At 28.3% G+C, this 18,682-nt stretch overlaps 2 protein-coding genes across 3 annotated transcripts in view; one reads left to right on the forward strand and one right to left on the reverse strand.

Moving 5' to 3' along the window:
• The window catches only part of LOC111639397 (alpha-tocopherol transfer protein-like), a 247,341-nt gene that overhangs the window by 49,760 nt on the left and 178,899 nt on the right, over positions 1 to 18,682 (reverse strand). The window lies entirely within an intron of this gene.
• On the forward strand, positions 4,909 to 7,506 carry LOC111639401. Its single transcript, XM_023385288.1, has 3 exons — positions 4,909 to 5,082; positions 6,865 to 6,978; positions 7,213 to 7,506. The coding sequence occupies exons 1-3, from the start codon at positions 5,053 to 5,055 to the stop codon at positions 7,489 to 7,491; spliced, it is 423 nt and encodes a 140-aa protein (XP_023241056.1). The 5' UTR covers positions 4,909 to 5,052; the 3' UTR covers positions 7,492 to 7,506.

Genomic DNA, 18,682 nt, shown 5'->3' on the forward strand with positions numbered 1-18,682 from the left:
AAGGGAAACGATTGAGAGACAGAGAAGCCCAAAAATAACGTACTTTATTACGTATTTAACCACTAAACATAATGATTATTTTTCGAATAAAAAGTGCAAAAGCAAAGAGTCTTAATGAGCGTCTTATACGAGAGAGTGTTTAAGCTTCAAATTGGGTAAACAAATTCTTCCACTCACACACGTTGCAATCGTATAAAAAACTTCATTTTTTTAAAATTTATGTACGTTTTACGGTCTTCAGAGTCCAAAAGTTTAAAAATTTTGGGGTTGAATTTTTTTACCGATTTCCATACTTTCTCTCTGTTATATATATGGCAAGGGCAAAGTAGAAATGACAAATTATTTAAAGTTCTATAACCGAATAAAAAATATCTTTATACAAATTTTTACAGGTAATTGGGATACTTCTGTTGCAAATGGTATTGAGCTCCTGCGTGCCATAATGATTGTTATGGATTTTCAATTAAATTTTCACAGAACACAAGAAAAGAAAATTGTTTGTATTATTGACTCAGCCGGTATATCATTGACGCATTTCTACCATTTTTCACCTAGAATCATCAGTTCAATGGTGACTTTTATACTTGTAAGTAACTTCTGATTAGTACAATGTATATATTTAGAAACAAATTCATATATTGTATAATTAGATAAAGGCTTTTGTTGAGAACTCGTTAACTCATTTTTTAAGCTTCTGAGTAAATGAATCTAATGTTTCGAATTTACCTTGAACACATTACAAATAATTGGTCAGTCTGTAGTTAATATTGAGGGCTAGTTAATAGAATTTATGAGCCACTGTAAGGATTTGATTCATTCCTTAACCATTATCTACATTACTGTTAATTTATTATTATATAGTCACAAAGGTGTTTAAAATGTTCATATTTATACACTGAGTTAAAATATATATTTTCTGAAAGTTGACAGAGTCAATTCAAACACTCAAAATGTTAATCATTGAGTTATTTTATAACTAATGATTGATAAATTCGGTTGAGAAATGACTGGCCATTTCGAATTGCCTGTAATATATTATAAAGTAAGTAATTTATAAAATGTAGTAAATATCAAATCGTTTTATGACATTAATTAAGAGAATTGAACTTTTTAATTGTTTCTTTAAATATCTTTTATATAGAGAAATTCCTATATGATTAGATATAAAGCAATACATTATGTCAACCTGAGTATCACCATGAAGGCAGTTTTAAGTGTTATATTTCCACTTTTATCAGCTAAACTCCAGAAAAGGGTAAGTAATTGCAACTTTCTCACTTATTTATTTTACAAGATATTATTTTCATGCTTTAATTTAAACTTACTGGTAATATACATAAACAAACACACATCACATATATTTTAATACAGATATATTTAGTGCTAATTCAATATTATTCATCATCTCACAATGTTGTCTATCACTTATAATTTTCATATTCTAATTAGTTGTATAGATATGGGATTTGAATCAATTTCTACAACTATGATTTTAATTACAGCTTCATCTTCATTCTGATATGGAATCTCTACATAAATTCATCAGCCCAGACTGTTTGCCTTCGGATTATGGAGGAAATTTACCAAGTTTCGATCCCACTGAAGCAAATAATATGATTAAATCTAACGAAGAGTTGTTTATAAGAAACGAAGAATACGTGAAATTGTACGAAGAACAACTAAATAAAAATTTTACTGAGGGTACATTTAGATACATTGGCGAGGATGCAGAAGAGGAAAAGATGAAAAAATTTATAGAAAAATCAGAAGAAAAATTTAAATGTCATTCTGACAATCCAGAGGCTTTCATAGCTGCTTTGAAAGAAGATTCTGAATTTGAAATTACTCATTTTTAAATACTTTCTTGAAGTTAATTTTTTACTAAACAAAATTAGCTAATGGTGACTTTCTTATTTTGTGTTAGTAAATTAATATTTGGAAATCAAATTTTGTATGGGATATAATTTTGTATTAATTAAAATATAACAATTTTATAAGTATAAAATTTAATTTTATTGTGAATAATAATAAAAAAAAAGTACTTGGGGAGCATCTGTAAGTGCTGTGTCTTCGTTACTAATTTATTTCTTTTTTAGATTTCTTAGAGTTTTATATTTTTTGTAGAGAGTTTCGGTTTGATATAATTACACTAACGTAGTGAGATGTTTAAAACGTTCTATTAAAATCAGTTTAAAATCTGAAGAGAAGACACGAATGTTTGTTTTCATAATTTAGAAAAACGCCGAATAAACACCCGTCAGTTCCAGAATCGGTCATACATGCACATTACCGACCGCGGAACATACACCTACGTGTTTTAATAAATTGTTTCGTCACGAAATCGCACAATTTAAATTCATGTCGTAAGGATCAAAATAAAAAAACTGTAGGCATCAATGTAAATGTACAATCGAAAACTCTATTAAACAGCTTAAAACCGACAATCAAACCGTAAAGTTTACATAGTGAATTTCAAAATTCCAACATCGTCACGTCATTGATCTCATTGAGCTATACATACATTCTGTTTCTTAATGTTAGAGCCATTGTGAAATAATGACATTAATAAAGAAGTAATAAAGCACATTACCAAAGAATATAAAAGAGTTGATTATTTGTTTATATCATATAATAGTAATTTTATCGAAAAGCAATAAGTAAATAAAGATATGAATGAATTTTAACAATGTTGTACAGGATATTTTTGTCTGAAAATGATATTACAGTATTTATGTTGAAGTGGAACTAAGTGATTTTATTTAATATTAATTAATAATATGTCCACTTTGTTTATCAATTACTTTCTGAAATCTATATGGCATTGTTGTAATAAGATTTTTTCTGATCTCCTAATATCGTGCCAAGCCAGATTAAATAGTTGTACTTTGCTTTGCATTTCTATATACTTTCTTTGTTAACGTACAACACCTGTTTTCTATAGGATTAAGATTAGGAGAACCGCGGAATAATCCATGAATTTGCATTGTGAATGAGTAGTTCGAGTTTAATTAATTTATTTTTTTGGTTTTAATTATACTAAATACTAAATTATTTTTTATGTTTTTTTATATGTAAAATTAAATAGAAGTATACAAATCAATTAAAATAACTGATACTTGTGAAAAATTTTACAAAATCAATTACAAAATAACATTAATTAAGACAATATTGGCTTCGAAGGAAACGGGTTGCCTCCATGTTGTATTAAAAAAAAAAAATATGTAACATTACACTTCAAACAATTGGGTATAAAATATTGATGGTGTTACTTTCTGTTACGCAAGTGTTATTTACTGTTTGTATTGGATTCAATACATAAATAATTTAGAACAAAGAACATCTATAATAACAATTACTGTCGTTCTTTGTTCTATGTTAATTAATTGTTTAGACGTCCTTTAGCTGAAACTATTTAGATAAAGGACGTCTAAAGCGTAATTCCATAACGGCAGATCCCGAACATTTATTTCAGTTATCATTGGTACTTATTTCAATTATTATTATATATTTATTTAATTATAAAGTTTCCCTTTTCGTGTTCACGCTTAATTTATTATTATTATTATTATTTGAATAATTCATAATAATACATTTTTCATTTATACCACGACGTCATAAGAAACTAACAATTCTTTAGCTGCATTTACATTTCACCTTAACCGGTATATAATAAAATAGAATGTACTTTCACTTCAAGGTTTTCTCCTTTTTTTATTGTTATACTTGCTGCAAGTACCCGTTTCGCTGAGTTTTTATTTGTTTTTGCATTTATCTGTAATATAGTTTTATATACTGTATATATAAAAGACTGTTTATCTTCCTTTATGTAATCTTTCTCTGATTCTATGTGTCTTCCTTATTATTTTCGAGTTGCTCTTCTGTATGATTATATTTTTTCTTATAAAAATTCAATAAAAACTAATAAAATAAAATTATTTTTACAGTTATTTAGAATACGATTGGTAAAGAAAAATTCGAAAAAAAAATTCAGATAGTTATTTTTAATCATAAAATATTTAAAATTTCTGGAAACATTCAAAAGCTTCTGAAATAATATAGAATATTATGGAACATTCTTAAAGGATTTAAAAATTATTAAAGGAATCCAAAACTTTCCACAATATTAATTGTTTGTTTTTATTGTTTAATTTATTTTTTATTTGATTATTAATTAAAAAAATGTACTATAATGTATTATTAATTTAAAAAGAAATGAGAGGGAGTAGGTTGTAGGGGTGAAGAATAAGAGTGAGGACAGAGAATATGTGAGATAGTTCTATGATATTCCAGAAAATTTTACAACTTTCTAGAAAAAAACTGGAACATTCTCATTGAAGCTTCACACATTTTCGAAGTCAACCACTTTCAACCCCCATATCTCCCACACCCTTATAGCTATCGAGATGCAACCACCATAGTACACGATGGGAGACTTGGTGATACTATCACACATAAACACCATTCATGTTCGATGTGTAGTTTTGGCTGCAGAGTGAAATATAGGCACAAACACGTCCATTTATATATATATAGGCTATATAGATAGATATAGATAGATGTTAAAAAGAAATAGTACAGGTAATTTGCTTACATAAGTAATAGTTAAAAATATGTTATAAGTAGTAAACATTATTTTAAATTTTCAGTAAAATATGAGTGTAATAAACATAAAAAATTCAGTATTTGATGAAGAGAAAGAAGAATTCTCTTGGAATGAAAACGCATTAAAAGCTTTCAAAAAGGTTATCAGTAAGTACAGATTTTTACTACTCATAGAAAATAAAAGAATAAATATAAATATTATGAACTAATGATTATATTTTCTTTCTAATTTCAACAGGAGATCAAGGATTTAAATTTCAAATGGATGATATTTTTCTTTTTGTTTTCTTCGTGCTAGAAAGTATGATATTGAAAGATCTCCTCAATTACTTAAAAATTACTTCAAAATTAGAATAGACTATTTCCAATACTTTAAGAATCTTTTACCTTTTAAGTTGGGGCCTTCTTTAGATTTGAATATGATGCAGTTTTTACCAAAACTCAATCAGGATGGAAGTTACATTTTCGTTTACCAATTTCGTAAGTACGAATTTTGTTTATTATTCAATACTTTAGGGGGAAAATTTACGAAAAATTCAGTAAAAATACGGTTTGTCATTATATTATTAATTATAATTCCATGCAATTTTTTTACATACGTTTACTTTTTTACTTTATTGATCTCATGAACACCTATAAGACAATTTTCTCGAGCCCTTAGTGGGTTTGATCAGGTTCGTAATGGTAGTGCCGAATAGTGAGGGACTTGAAAAAAAGCCGAGCCAAANTTATTCCATCAAACCAAACCAAATCAATGCTTCGATCTCTCTCTCTTCATCGTGTATAATGATGTATTTTTCGTCGCTCCTTAAACTGTAATTTACGTATTTATGCAATTTATTAATAAATTGTATATTGTTGTCTTAGGAACATTATTATTAACGCATATACAGATTTAACATCATTTATTAAATAAACAATTGTTATTTACATCTTTTACTTGTCCGTAATCTATAATATAATCGAGACGGGATAATAATAATAATGATAATAATAAGTGCAGAGCCCAAACGGTTAGGAGTTGGTAGCTGAAATTTGGTACACAGATAGGGTACGTCACGAAAACGCACACTAGGGTGCGTTTACTTCTGAGTTAGCAGTGCTAATTCTGATAACCGGATGTGACGTCATTAGCACGTGTATTCGTGCTTGCTTGTCCAATCGAAAGTGAACACATACGCTAACAAGAAATATGGCGGTTTCCAGCCATATTTATTGTTAGCGTATGTGTTCACTTTTGAATTGGACAAGCAAGCACGAATACACGTGCTAATGACGTCACATCCGGTTATCAGAATTAGCACTGCTAACTCAGAAGTAAACGCACCCTAAGTAAAACATTTGTTCATACAGACAGTCAGCAAAGCCACTTCTATGTGGTTTACAGAATTGTGTTCGTTGTCAAAATTCGATCGATTGATTTTGGTTAAACTTTGTTATTTTCTATTAACTTCTATGAAAAATATAAAAATATAATTTAAAAAAATGTGTTTCCATGACTTTGCTTTCCAGATCGTTCCAGATCGTAGCATGAGTGCCTATAACAAAACGACATTTGTCACGCGATGTTCCAAGGTTGCTAGTACGTCTTCTTTAAGCTTAAGAATTAAGTTCGTTTCCAAAAATTTACGGGCCGATTTTCATAAAAGTTTGCCACGTTTCGATTAATTGAGACGAGGAGTCTAAAAATGTAATAAAAATGGGATCCACGACTTCTTTTTCGTAACACAGTGGTTCAAACTGACAATATCCATGCTCCCTTACGCAATTGAGCGCCCATAATAAAAATTAGGGGCAAAAATAATAAACGTGCAAGGATCACTTCTTCATGCTCAACAGGTTCCATAATAGCCTATTCCTTTCCGACTTCGCCTCAATTATACTTGTTATTTATAGTGGGAATTTCATTCATTCCTTAACCATTATCTACATTACTGTTAATTTACTATTTTATACTAACTATGGTGTTTGAACTTTTCATGTTTAAACATTAATATGTTTAATATACATATTCATAAAATGCCCGGAGTTAATTGCAAACACTCGAAATGTTAATTATTGAGTTATTTTATAATTAATGATTAATAAATCGGATTGGCATGAATTTCGGTTAAGAAATGATCGGCCATTTCGAATTGCCTTTCTTTAATATATTATAAAGAAAGTAATTTATAAAATGTAGTAAAAATCAAATGTTTCATAACATTAATTAGTACACAGAATTTAACTTTTTAATTGTTTTTTTAAATATCTTTTATATAGAAAAATTCCTATATGATTCGATATAAAGCAATACATTATGTCAACCTGAGTATTATCATAAAGGCAATTTTAAGTATTATATTTCCACTTTTATCAACTAAACTCCAGAAAAGGGTAAGTAATTGCAACTTTTTTACTAATTTATATTAAAATATATTATTTTAATGCTTCATTTTAAACTTACTCGTAATATACATAAACAAACACACATTATATATATATGTTTAGTGCTAATTCAATATTATTCATCATCTCACAATGTTGTCTATCAATTATAATTTTCATAGTCTAATTAGTTGTATAGATATGGGATCTGAATCAATTTCTAAACTATGATTTTAATTACAGCTTCATCTTCATTCTGATATGGAATCTCTACATAAATTCATCAGCCCAGACTGTTTGCCTTCGGATTACGAAGGAAATTTACCAAGTTTCGATCCCACTGATGCCAATAATATGCTTAAAGCTAACGAAGAGTTGTTTATAAGAAACGAAGAATACGTGAAATTGTACGAAGAACAACTAAATAGTAATTTTACTGAGGGCACATTCAGATACATTGGCGAGGATGCAGAAGAGGAAAAGATGAAAAAAATTTATAGAAAAATCAGAAGAAAAATTTAAATATCATTCTGACAATCCAGAGGCTTTCATGGCTGCTTTGAAAGAATATTCTGAATTTGAAATTACTCATTTTTAAATACTGGAGATTATTCTTGGAGTTAATTTTGTACTAAACAAAATTAATTAGTAGTGAATTTATTTTATGTTGCTAAAGCAATGTTTTGAAATCAAATTTTGTATTAATTATAATATAACAATTTTATAAGCATTTAGTTTAAATTTAGTGTGAATAATAATAAAAAATATTTGCTGCTTTTTAGTATAAAATTTTATATGTCTTTTTTTAAAATTAAGTACGATTCTAGCCTTTAAACGAATAGCTTATCAGTTCACGCCTAATTGAAAAGGGATTATTACATCAAGACGAGAAGGAACTAGACTCAATTATTCAAATATAACTTCAATTAATGTGTGAAATACATTTCGTGTACACAGCCTTTTCGTCAGCCTATTTGAAGATTAGACATATAATAATAAATATCTAAAATATTGTAACAAAACACAGTTTACAGACCGACATTACATATAACACAGGGCATTGTGTACAGAATTATATATAATACTAAATTAAAACTAATTAAAATGATACAATACAATAGTAAAACAAATAATCGGTTGTTGTAGTTACTCAGGAATATTGGTTATTTTAAAAAGTAAAAGGGTTACATTTTGAAAGCAGATATTAGCTTTTAATAATACGGTAAATGCTAATCACGAGTTATTAAGTCCGATCCCACTCGAGTTATATGGCACATAAGTCTTGTCTATCTCTCCGTCACCTACAACAACAAAATTTAACAGCATCAACTCTTCGTATATAGAAATAATCGTACCAAATTAAGTTAAAAACGCATTTACATCTGGTGTATATTATTGAGTAACATTTTGAAGGAGCGAATATAGTCTACTTCTATAAAAATTTAGCAAAGAAAAACTTTGTTACCAAACAAATTTATTGTTTCTATTAATGAATTTAGAACGTATGTAAAACTGGTTTCTCCTTTAAAACTCGAAGTAATACTGTGCAATGCAACGAAGTACAGGCTCTATACAGTCACTTGAAAGGAATAACATATTCAATAAGACAAACCGAAACATGATGAAAAATGGTATTTTGCATTGCATATAGTAAATCAAAACCCTTTTCTTTATTAAGTCACAAGAGCCTAAGGAATTTAATAATCTTTGATAAGAGCATCTTTAGAAGGACGTTCAATACCTAATCGTTAATTCACTTTTACTTCCAGCAGTTACAGAATATAGTACAGTTAAATCGGTGTTCATAATTAAAGTAATTAAATATCGTCATAATGTATTGCTAACACATTTGAGACAAGTTCGTAGAGGAAATATTTAAAAAAGAAAGTTTTTTTCATAATGTTAGACCAAGAATTGTGTACTGAAAATGTACTGAACATGTACTGAAATGCATTGAAAATGTACTGAAAATGTACCTAGCACATTGAAAATGTGCTAGGTACTGAAAATGTACTGAACATGTACTGAAATGCATTGAAAATGTACTGAAAATGTACCTAGCACATTGAAAATGTAATAGAACTTACTGAAAGTAAGTTCTATTACATTTTCAATGTTCTAGTTATTGTGTCGTAACCTCCATGAGTAACGACTCATATATTTTATCAATAAACAAATGTGTTTTTATGACGAATCTTTGCTCGTTCAGCTTTAGTAGGTCACTGTTATTAAGTTCAATCCTTCGAATTTTCGACATTTGGGAAATCTAAGGGATCAAGTGAACAATTACCAAGTTAATGGCTTACGTACTCGTCTTCTCCAAACCCAAATTAGAGAAGGACAAGGTTCAAGTCACCTGAAAGGATTTCGTTACCTTTTTATTCAGGTTGTTACACAAAGTTGAATAAATTCATTTCAACTTTTAAAATACAGAAAAGTATTTTTTAAAAAAACATTACACAAATCTCTGTTCGTTCGTGACATTTTTTTACAAATAAATTTAATACGTAATTAAATATTTTTTAGTTATATTTACATAAATCATAATTAATTTAGTAAATAATCATTATCAATTCTTAAATAATGTAATTAAATTCAGAATATCCTATCAAAGAATCTAAGAAAGCTTCTGGATCATCAGAATGGCATTTCAATTCTTTTTCTGCTCTTTCTATAAATTTTTTCGTTTTTTCTTTTTCTGGATCTTTATTGATGTTTTCTTGTGTAATTTCGTTATAATTTTTCTTTTTTTCTTTGTATAATTTTACGTATTCTTCGTTCCTTCGAAATAATTCTTCGTTAGCTTTAACCATATAATTGTATTCAGTTGGATCGAAACTTGGCAAATTTCCTCCGTATTCCAAGGGCAGACAGTCAGGACTGATGTATTCGTGCAAATTTTTCATATCAGTATGCAAATTTACCTGTAATATAAACTTTGTTTTTAGAAGTTTATACATTCTTCAAGCCTTGGATTTTCTCATCAGTTGCATACGTTGGCAGGTGTGAATTACGTAATCAACAGCAATAAATAGGGGAGACCGGGGCAACTTCGGCATGCGGGGCAAGTTTGTCAAGCGCTTTTTTTTTTTAAAACAAATTAAAAGGAGACTTTGGTTATAGGTTAGGCAGTTGAGTTTTATTGGTGGCTTGNGTTTAGTGCTAATTCAATATTATTCATCATCTCACAATGTTGTCTATCACTTATAATTTTCATATTCTAATTAGTTGTATAGATATGGGATTTGAATCAATTTCTACAACTATGATTTTAATTACAGCTTCATCTTCATTCTGATATGGAATCTCTACATAAATTCATCAGCCCAGACTGTTTGCCTTCGGATTATGGAGGAAATTTACCAAGTTTCGATCCCACTGAAGCAAATAATATGATTAAATCTAACGAAGAGTTGTTTATAAGAAACGAAGAATACGTGAAATTGTACGAAGAACAACTAAATAAAAATTTTACTGAGGGTACATTTAGATACATTGGCGAGGATGCAGAAGAGGAAAAGATGAAAAAATTTATAGAAAAATCAGAAGAAAAATTTAAATGTCATTCTGACAATCCAGAGGCTTTCATAGCTGCTTTGAAAGAAGATTCTGAATTTGAAATTACTCATTTTTAAATACTTTCTTGAAGTTAATTTTTCACTAAACAAAATTAGCTAATGGTGACTTTCTTATTTCGTGTTAGTAAATTAATATTTGGAAATCAAATTTTGTATGGGATATAATTTTGTATTAATTAAAATATAACAATTTTATAAGTATAAAATTTAATTTTATTGTGAATAATAATAAAAAAAAAAGTACTTGGGGAGCATCTGTAAGTGCTGTGTCTTCGTTACTAATTTATTTCTTTTTTAGATTTCTTAGAGTTTTATATTTTTTGTAGAGAGTTTCGGTTTGATATAATTACACTAACGTGGTGAGATGTTTAAAACGTTCTATTAAAATCAGTTTAAAATCTGAAGAGAAGACACGAATGTTTGTTTTCATAATTTAGAAAAACGCCGAATAAACACCCGTCAGTTCCAGAATCGGTCATACATGCACATTACCGACCGCGGAACATACACCTACGTGTTTTAATAAATTGTTTCGTCACGAAATCGCACAATTTAAATTCATGTCGTAAGGATCAAAATAAAAAAACTGTAGGCATCAATGTAAATGTACAATCGAAAACTCTATTAAACAGCTTAAAACCGACAATCAAACCGTAAAGTTTACATAGTGAATTTCAAAATTCCAACATCGTCACGTCATTGATCTCATTGAGCTATACATACATTCTGTTTCTTAATGTTAGAGCCATTGTGAAATAATGACATTAATAAAGAAGTAATAAAGCACATTACCAAAGAATATAAAAGAGTTGATTATTGGTTTATATCATATAATAGTAATTTTATCGAAAAGCAATAAGTAAATAAAGATATGAATGAATTTTAACAATGTTGTACAGGATATTTTTGTCTGAAAATGATATTACAGTATTTATGTTGAAGTGGAACTAAGTGATTTTATTTAATATTAATTAATAATATGTCCACTTTGTTTATCAATTACTTTCTGAAATCTATATGGCATTGTTGTAATAAGATTTTTTCTGATCTCCTAATATCGTGCCAAGCCAGATTAAATAGTTGTACTTTGCTTTGCATTTCTATATACTTTCTTTGTTAACGTACAACACCTGTTTTCTATAGGATTAAGATTAGGAGAACCGCGGAATAATCCATGAATTTGCATTGTGAATGAGTAGTTCGAGTTTAATTAATTTATTTTTTTCGTTTTAATTATACTAAATACTAAATTATTTTTTATGTTTTTTTTATATGTAAAATTAAATAGAAGTATACAAATCAATTAAAATAACTGATACTTGTGAAAAATTTTACAAAATCAATTACAAAATAACATTAATTAAGACAATACTGGCTTCAAAGGAAACGGGTTGCCTCCATGTTGTATAGAAAAAAAAANTTTATTTTTTTGGTTTTAATTATACTAAATACTAAATTATTTTTTATGTTTTTTTTATATGTAAAATTAAATAGAAGTATACAAATCAATTAAAATAACTGATACTTGTGAAAAATTTTACAAAATCAATTACAAAATAACATTAATTAAGACAATATTGGCTTCAAAGGAAACGGGTTGCCTCCATGTTGTATAGAAAAAAAAATATGTAACATTACACTTCAAACAATTGGGTATAAAATATTGATGGTGTTACTTTCTGTTACGCAAGTGTTATTTACTGTTTGTATTGGATTCAATACATAAATAATTTAGAACAAAGAACATCTATAATAACAATTACTGTCGTTCTTTGTTCTATGTTAATTAATTGTTTAGACGTCCTTTAGCTGAAACTATTTAGATAAAGGACGTCTAAAGCGTAATTCCATAACGGCAGATCCCGAACATTTATTTCAGTTATCATTGGTACTTACTTCAATTATTATTATATATTTATTTAATTATAAAGTTTCCCTTTTCGTGTTCACGCTTAATTTATTATTATTATTATTATTTGAATAATTCATAATAATACATTTTTCATTTATACCACGACGTCATAAGAAACTAACAATTCTTTAGCTGCATTTACATTTCACCTTAACCGGTATATAATAAAATAGAATGTACTTTCACTTCAAGGTTTTCTCCTTTTTTTATTGTTATACTTGCTGCAAGTACCCGTTTCGCTGAGTTTTTATTTGTTTTTGCATTTATCTGTAATATAGTTTTATATACTGTATATATAAAAGACTGTTTATCTTCCTTTATGTAATCTTTCTCTGATTCTATACCATAAAGGCAATTTTAAGTATTATATTTCCACTTTTATCAACTAAACTCCAGAAAAGGGTAAGTAATTGCAACTTTTTTACTAATTTATATTAAAATATATTATTTTAATGCTTCATTTTAAACTTACTCGTAATATACATAAACAAACACACATTATATATATATGTTTAGTGCTAATTCAATATTATTCATCATCTCACAATGTTGTCTATCAATTATAATTTTCATAGTCTAATTAGTTGTATAGATATGGGATCTGAATCAATTTCTAAACTATGATTTTAATTACAGCTTCATCTTCATTCTGATATGGAATCTCTACATAAATTCATCAGCCCAGACTGTTTGCCTTCGGATTACGAAGGAAATTTACCAAGTTTCGATCCCACTGATGCCAATAATATGCTTAAAGCTAACGAAGAGTTGTTTATAAGAAACGAAGAATACGTGAAATTGTACGAAGAACAACTAAATAGTAATTTTACTGAGGGCACATTCAGATACATTGGCGAGAATGCAGAAGAGGAAAAGATGAAAAAAATTTATAGAAAAATCAGAAGAAAAATTTAAATATCATTCTGACAATCCAGAGGCTTTCATGGCTGCTTTGAAAGAAGATTCTGAATTTGAAATTACTCATTTTTAAATACTGGAGATTATTCTTGGAGTTAATTTTGTACTAAACAAAATTAATTAGTAGTGAATTTATTTTATGTTGCTAAAGCAATGTTTTGAAATCAAATTTTGTATTAATTATAATATAACAATTTTATAAGTATTTAGTTTAAATTTAGTGTGAATAATAATAAAAAATATTTGCTGCTTTTTAGTATAAAATTTTATATGTCTTTTTTTAAAATTAAGTACGATTCTAGCCTTTAAACGAATAGCTTATCAGTTCACGCCTAATTGAAAAGGGATTATTACATCAAGACGAGAAGGAACTAGACTCAATTATTCAAATATAACTTCAATTAATGTGTGAAATACATTTCGTGTACACAGCCTTTTCGTCAGCCTATTTGAAGATTAGACATATAATAATAAATATCTAAAATATTGTAACAAAACACAGTTTACAGACCGACATTACATATAACACAGGGCATTGTGTACAGAATTATATATAATACTAAATTAAAACTAATTAAAATGATACAATACAATAGTAAAACAAATAATCGGTTGTTGTAGTTACTCAGGAATATTGGTTATTTTAAAAAGTAAAAGGGTTACATTTTGAAAGCAGATATTAGCTTTTAATAATACGGTAAATGCTAATCACGAGTTATTAAGTCCGATCCCACTCGAGTTATATGGCACATAAGTCTTGTCTATCTCTCCGTCACCTACAACAACAAAATTTAACAGCATCAACTCTTCGTATATAGAAATAATCGTACCAAATTAAGTTAAAAACGCATTTACATCTGGTGTATATTATTGAGTAACATTTTGAAGGAGCGAATATAGTCTACTTCTATAAAAATTTAGCAAAGAAAAACTTTGTTACCAAACAAATTTATTGTTTCTATTAATGAATTTAGAACGTATGTAAAACTGGTTTCTCCTTTAAAACTCGAAGTAATACTGTGCAATGCAACGAAGTACAGGCTCTATACAGTCACTTGAAAGGAATAACATATTCAATAAGACAAACCGAAACATGATGAGAAATGGTATTTTGCATTGCATATAGTAAATCAAAACCCTTTTCTTTATTAAGTCACAAGAGCCTAAGGAATTTAATAATCTTTGATAAGAGCATCTTTAGAAGGACGTTCAATACCTAATCGTTAATTCACTTTTACTTCCAGCAGTTACAGAATATAGTACAGTTAAATCGGTGTTCATAATTAAAGTAATTAAATATCGTCATAATGTATTGCTAACACATTTGAGACAAGTTCGTAGAGGAAATATTTAAAAAAGAAAGTTTTTTTCATAATGTTAGACCAAGAATTGTGTACTGAAAATGTACTGAACATGTACTGAAATGCATTGAAAATGTACTGAAAATGTACCTAGCACATTGAAAATGTAATAGAACTTACTGAAAGTAAGTTCTATTACATTTTCAATGTTCTAGTTATTGTGTCGTAACCTCCATGAGTAACGACTCATATATTTTATCAATAAACAAATGTGTTTTTATGACGAATCTTTGCTCGTTCAGCTTTAGTAGGTCACTGTTATTAAGTTCAATCCTTCGAATTTTCGACATTTGGGAAATCTAAGGGATCAAGTGAACAATTACCAAGTTAATGGCTTACGTACTCGTCCTCTCCAAACCCAAATTAGAGAAGGACAAGGTTCAAGTCACCTGAAAGGATTTCGTTACCTTTTTATTCAGGTTGTTACACAAAGTTGAATAAATTCATTTCAACTTTTAAAATACAGAAAAGTATTTTTTAAAAAAACATTACACAAATCTCTGTTCGTTCGTGACATTTTTTTACAAATAAATTTAATACGTAATTAAATATTTTTTAGTTATATTTACATAAATCATAATTAATTTAGTAAATAATCATTATCAATTCTTAAATAATGTAATTAAATTCAGAATATCCTATCAAAGAATCTAAGAAAGCTTCTGGATCATCAGAATGGCATTTCAATTCTTTTTCTGCTCTTTCTATAAATTTTTTCGTTTTTTCTTTTTCTGGATCTTTATTGATGTTTTCTTGTGTAATTTCGTTATAATTTTTCTTTTTTTCTTTGTATAATTTTACGTATTCTTCGTTCCTTCGAAATAATTCTTCGTTAGCTTTAACCATATAATTGTATTCAGTTGGATCGAAACTTGGCAAATTTCCTCCGTATTCCAAGGACAGACAGTCAGGACTGATGTATTCGTGCAAATTTTTCATATCAGTATGCAAATTTACCTGTAATATAAACTTTGTTTTTAGAAATTTATACATTCTTCAAGCCTTGGATTTTCTCATCAGTTGCATACGTTGGCAGGTGTGAATTACGTAATCAACAGCAATAAATAGGGGAGACCGGGGCAACTTCGGCATGCGGGGCAAGTTTGTCAAGCGCTTTTTTTTTTTAAAACAAATTAAAAGGAGACTTTGGTTATAGGTTAGGCAGTTGAGTTTTATTGGTGGCTTGTTGAGTGTAGTGTTTTTATTGTTCTCCAACAAGCGTAGTTGAATTATCAAGCAAATTTTCATTTTCGTTCAATTCCATATAATATTTTTTTTCCATTTATATTGAATTGGCAGGTTTTGTTATAATTCCATGATAACGAAAGTTACTTTTCCTGTTAGAAGGATGTAACTTCAACTTATTCACGTGGCCAGATCGTGGCTTGGCATTCTGTTCTCAGGGTTGTACTTAATGTTTCGAAATCATGACTAGCGGGGTAAGATCGGCAACATAAAGCCACATTAGAAGCAAAGGATAAAAATCAAACAGATGATAAATGAAAACATGTTTGCATTTGTTATTCATGTATATATGTCTTTGAACTTGCATTTCGTTGTAATAATATTAAATGGGTGTTGGATTTGTATTTCTTTGTTTTAATAGTGAATTCCAACTTATACATTGTTAATAACATAATTTTATATACGTGCCTATCTTGCCCCATTACTGTTGCCCCTATACCAGGGGCAACTTTAATAAAAATAATTAAAATAATTACAACTTTACAAAAAGAGAGAAGTTGCCGATCTTGCCCCTATACCCGGGGCAACTTCGTCAATTTCTCTCTTCTTGTAAAGTTGTAATTATTTTAATTATTTTTATTTCCAAACTGATTTTAACCAGTTCTATAGTAAGGTAACATTCCAATAGACAATATGCAAAGCTTTTTTTTCAGTTTACAGCAGTATTTATTACACAAAATTTAAGTAAAGCTTAACATGCCGATCTTGCCCCGGTCTCCCCTATATGCAACAGATGAGGTTTGCGACAAGCATTTATCACTAAAGTGTAGGAATGAATGTTCAAGATTGAGAAATAAAAGGCTTTACCTATTGAAATACACAAATAATAAATACAGCACGGTTTTATTTCTTTAAATGAGACAATCATCACGTAATATAATCAAATGTAATTACTTACTGTCTTTTTAATTTTATTTGGCAGAAGTGGAACCAAAACACATAAAAGTGCTTTCATTATATTATTTAGATTCACATAATGCAATGCCTTGTATCCAATGGTATAAGAATTGCTCTGTTTAAAAATAAATAAATATACGTAACAAATAAATAAAAAATTAAAACTTCTTAATGTAATTACTGTTAAAAAAATAATATCTTATTAATAAATACTCTAATGTTAACGCATATAAATATAGAAATTGATGGATAATGGTAATCGAAGTACCACTATTGCACTGTGTAGAGAGCTAATAGCAGTCCAAATATATATCATTATATTAAACCAAAATCATTATATCCTTGGTATATTATACACTAGAGTTGGCCAAACCTTGACATTATAGGAGCCTTATCAGAAATAGACGAGAGCACAGTATTCTTTGTATATACAGTAATTATAATACTATAGTTATACTGTTATACAGAAAACGTCAGTGTTACTTTACTGGTACTTTATGACTAAATGGGTAAACAATTGTTTAACTTCTTCGATTTTATGAATGTACCCTAAGCTTTTAGTGCCCGTTTAAACTTGCGAATTGTAGTCTACTGTTAAGTAGACTACAATCCATATGTACTGTACTATACATTACACTACATAATAGAAAACTTAAAAATATATTACGTATGTGCAAATAATATGTGCATAAGAAACTATATAAAAAAACATATATATATGGGGTCATAATAAGGGTCTATAAAAGCCGCATGCCATATTTATAATATTTATTTTACTTGATACTTTTATGTCTTATATTGTGATAGAGTAATTTATATCTACATATTTACGTTTGTTTATATTACAAGACGATACTCACAGCCACAAGATTCACTATCCAATAGCTGACTATGGGTGAGAAATGGAGAAAGTGTGACAAATTTAATCCCGCTGCGTCTATTACGCAAACAATTTTCTTCTCTTGGGTTCGGTGTAAATTTAATTGTAAATCCATAGCAAGCGTAATAACCCGCAATAAATCAGTGGCACTTGCAACAGAGGTATCCCACTTACCTATGAAGTAATGAAAATTTAAGAGCGTTTTCTGCAAAGGCATTTTTTTTTATATTTAAGTTTATTCAAAATACATAGGTAGAAATTGAAAGTGTTACACCCACCCAATATTGTCGAGGACACATGAAATTGGAGCCAAAGAATCTATTTTTGAAGGGCATTGAATGATCAAAAATTAAATGAAGTAAATACAGTGGTATGGAAATTATAGAGAAATTTTTTATGCAAAATTGCTATAGTGTTTAGTTTATAAGTTGTGTACTGTGTTAGGAAACATGACAATTTTTTTTTTTTGGTCCACAGGTTGTTGGTGACCAGCTATGCCATATCCAGTGGTGATATTCGAAATATTTAACAAAGGGTTCTCTAACAGAAAATTTTTTCTTAATTTTTTTCGCTCAAATGGTGCATTAGCAACATTAGCGCAAAAACTGACCTTAAGATACCCATATAAATAAAAAAAGATGCGTTTGCAAAATTACATCAGTTAAAATTTAAGATTGTTTATGCCAGAACTATATTTTTTTTTTTATAAATAATAAAAAAACTGTTCAAAATGGTTTATTTTGTACATATTTTAATATTTTTCATTCAAAATCTATACTAATATTATATAGAGGTAATGTTTGTAAGTTTGTTTGCAGCAGGTAATCTCCGAAACTACTCATCCGATTTCAAAAATTCTTTCACCAATATTTAGAATGGAACTTCAGGGTGGACATAGGCTGAAGATTATTCCGTTAAACAT

Source organism: Centruroides sculpturatus, unplaced genomic scaffold (assembly GCF_000671375.1).
Source record: "Centruroides sculpturatus isolate CEXI.00-Female unplaced genomic scaffold, Cexi_2.0 scaffold1142, whole genome shotgun sequence".
Taxonomy (NCBI): Eukaryota; Metazoa; Arthropoda; class Arachnida; order Scorpiones; family Buthidae; genus Centruroides; species Centruroides sculpturatus.

Coding starts and splice junctions, on each gene's coding strand:
- LOC111639401 (XM_023385288.1), top strand. CDS start 5,053: ATGGAAGTTACATTTTCGTTTACCAATTTC. Junction 5,083..6,864: donor CATTTTCGTTTACCAATTTC/GTAAGTACGAAT, acceptor TCTTTTATATAG/AAAAATTCCTATATGATTCG. Junction 6,979..7,212: donor CAACTAAACTCCAGAAAAGG/GTAAGTAATTGC, acceptor TTTTAATTACAG/CTTCATCTTCATTCTGATAT.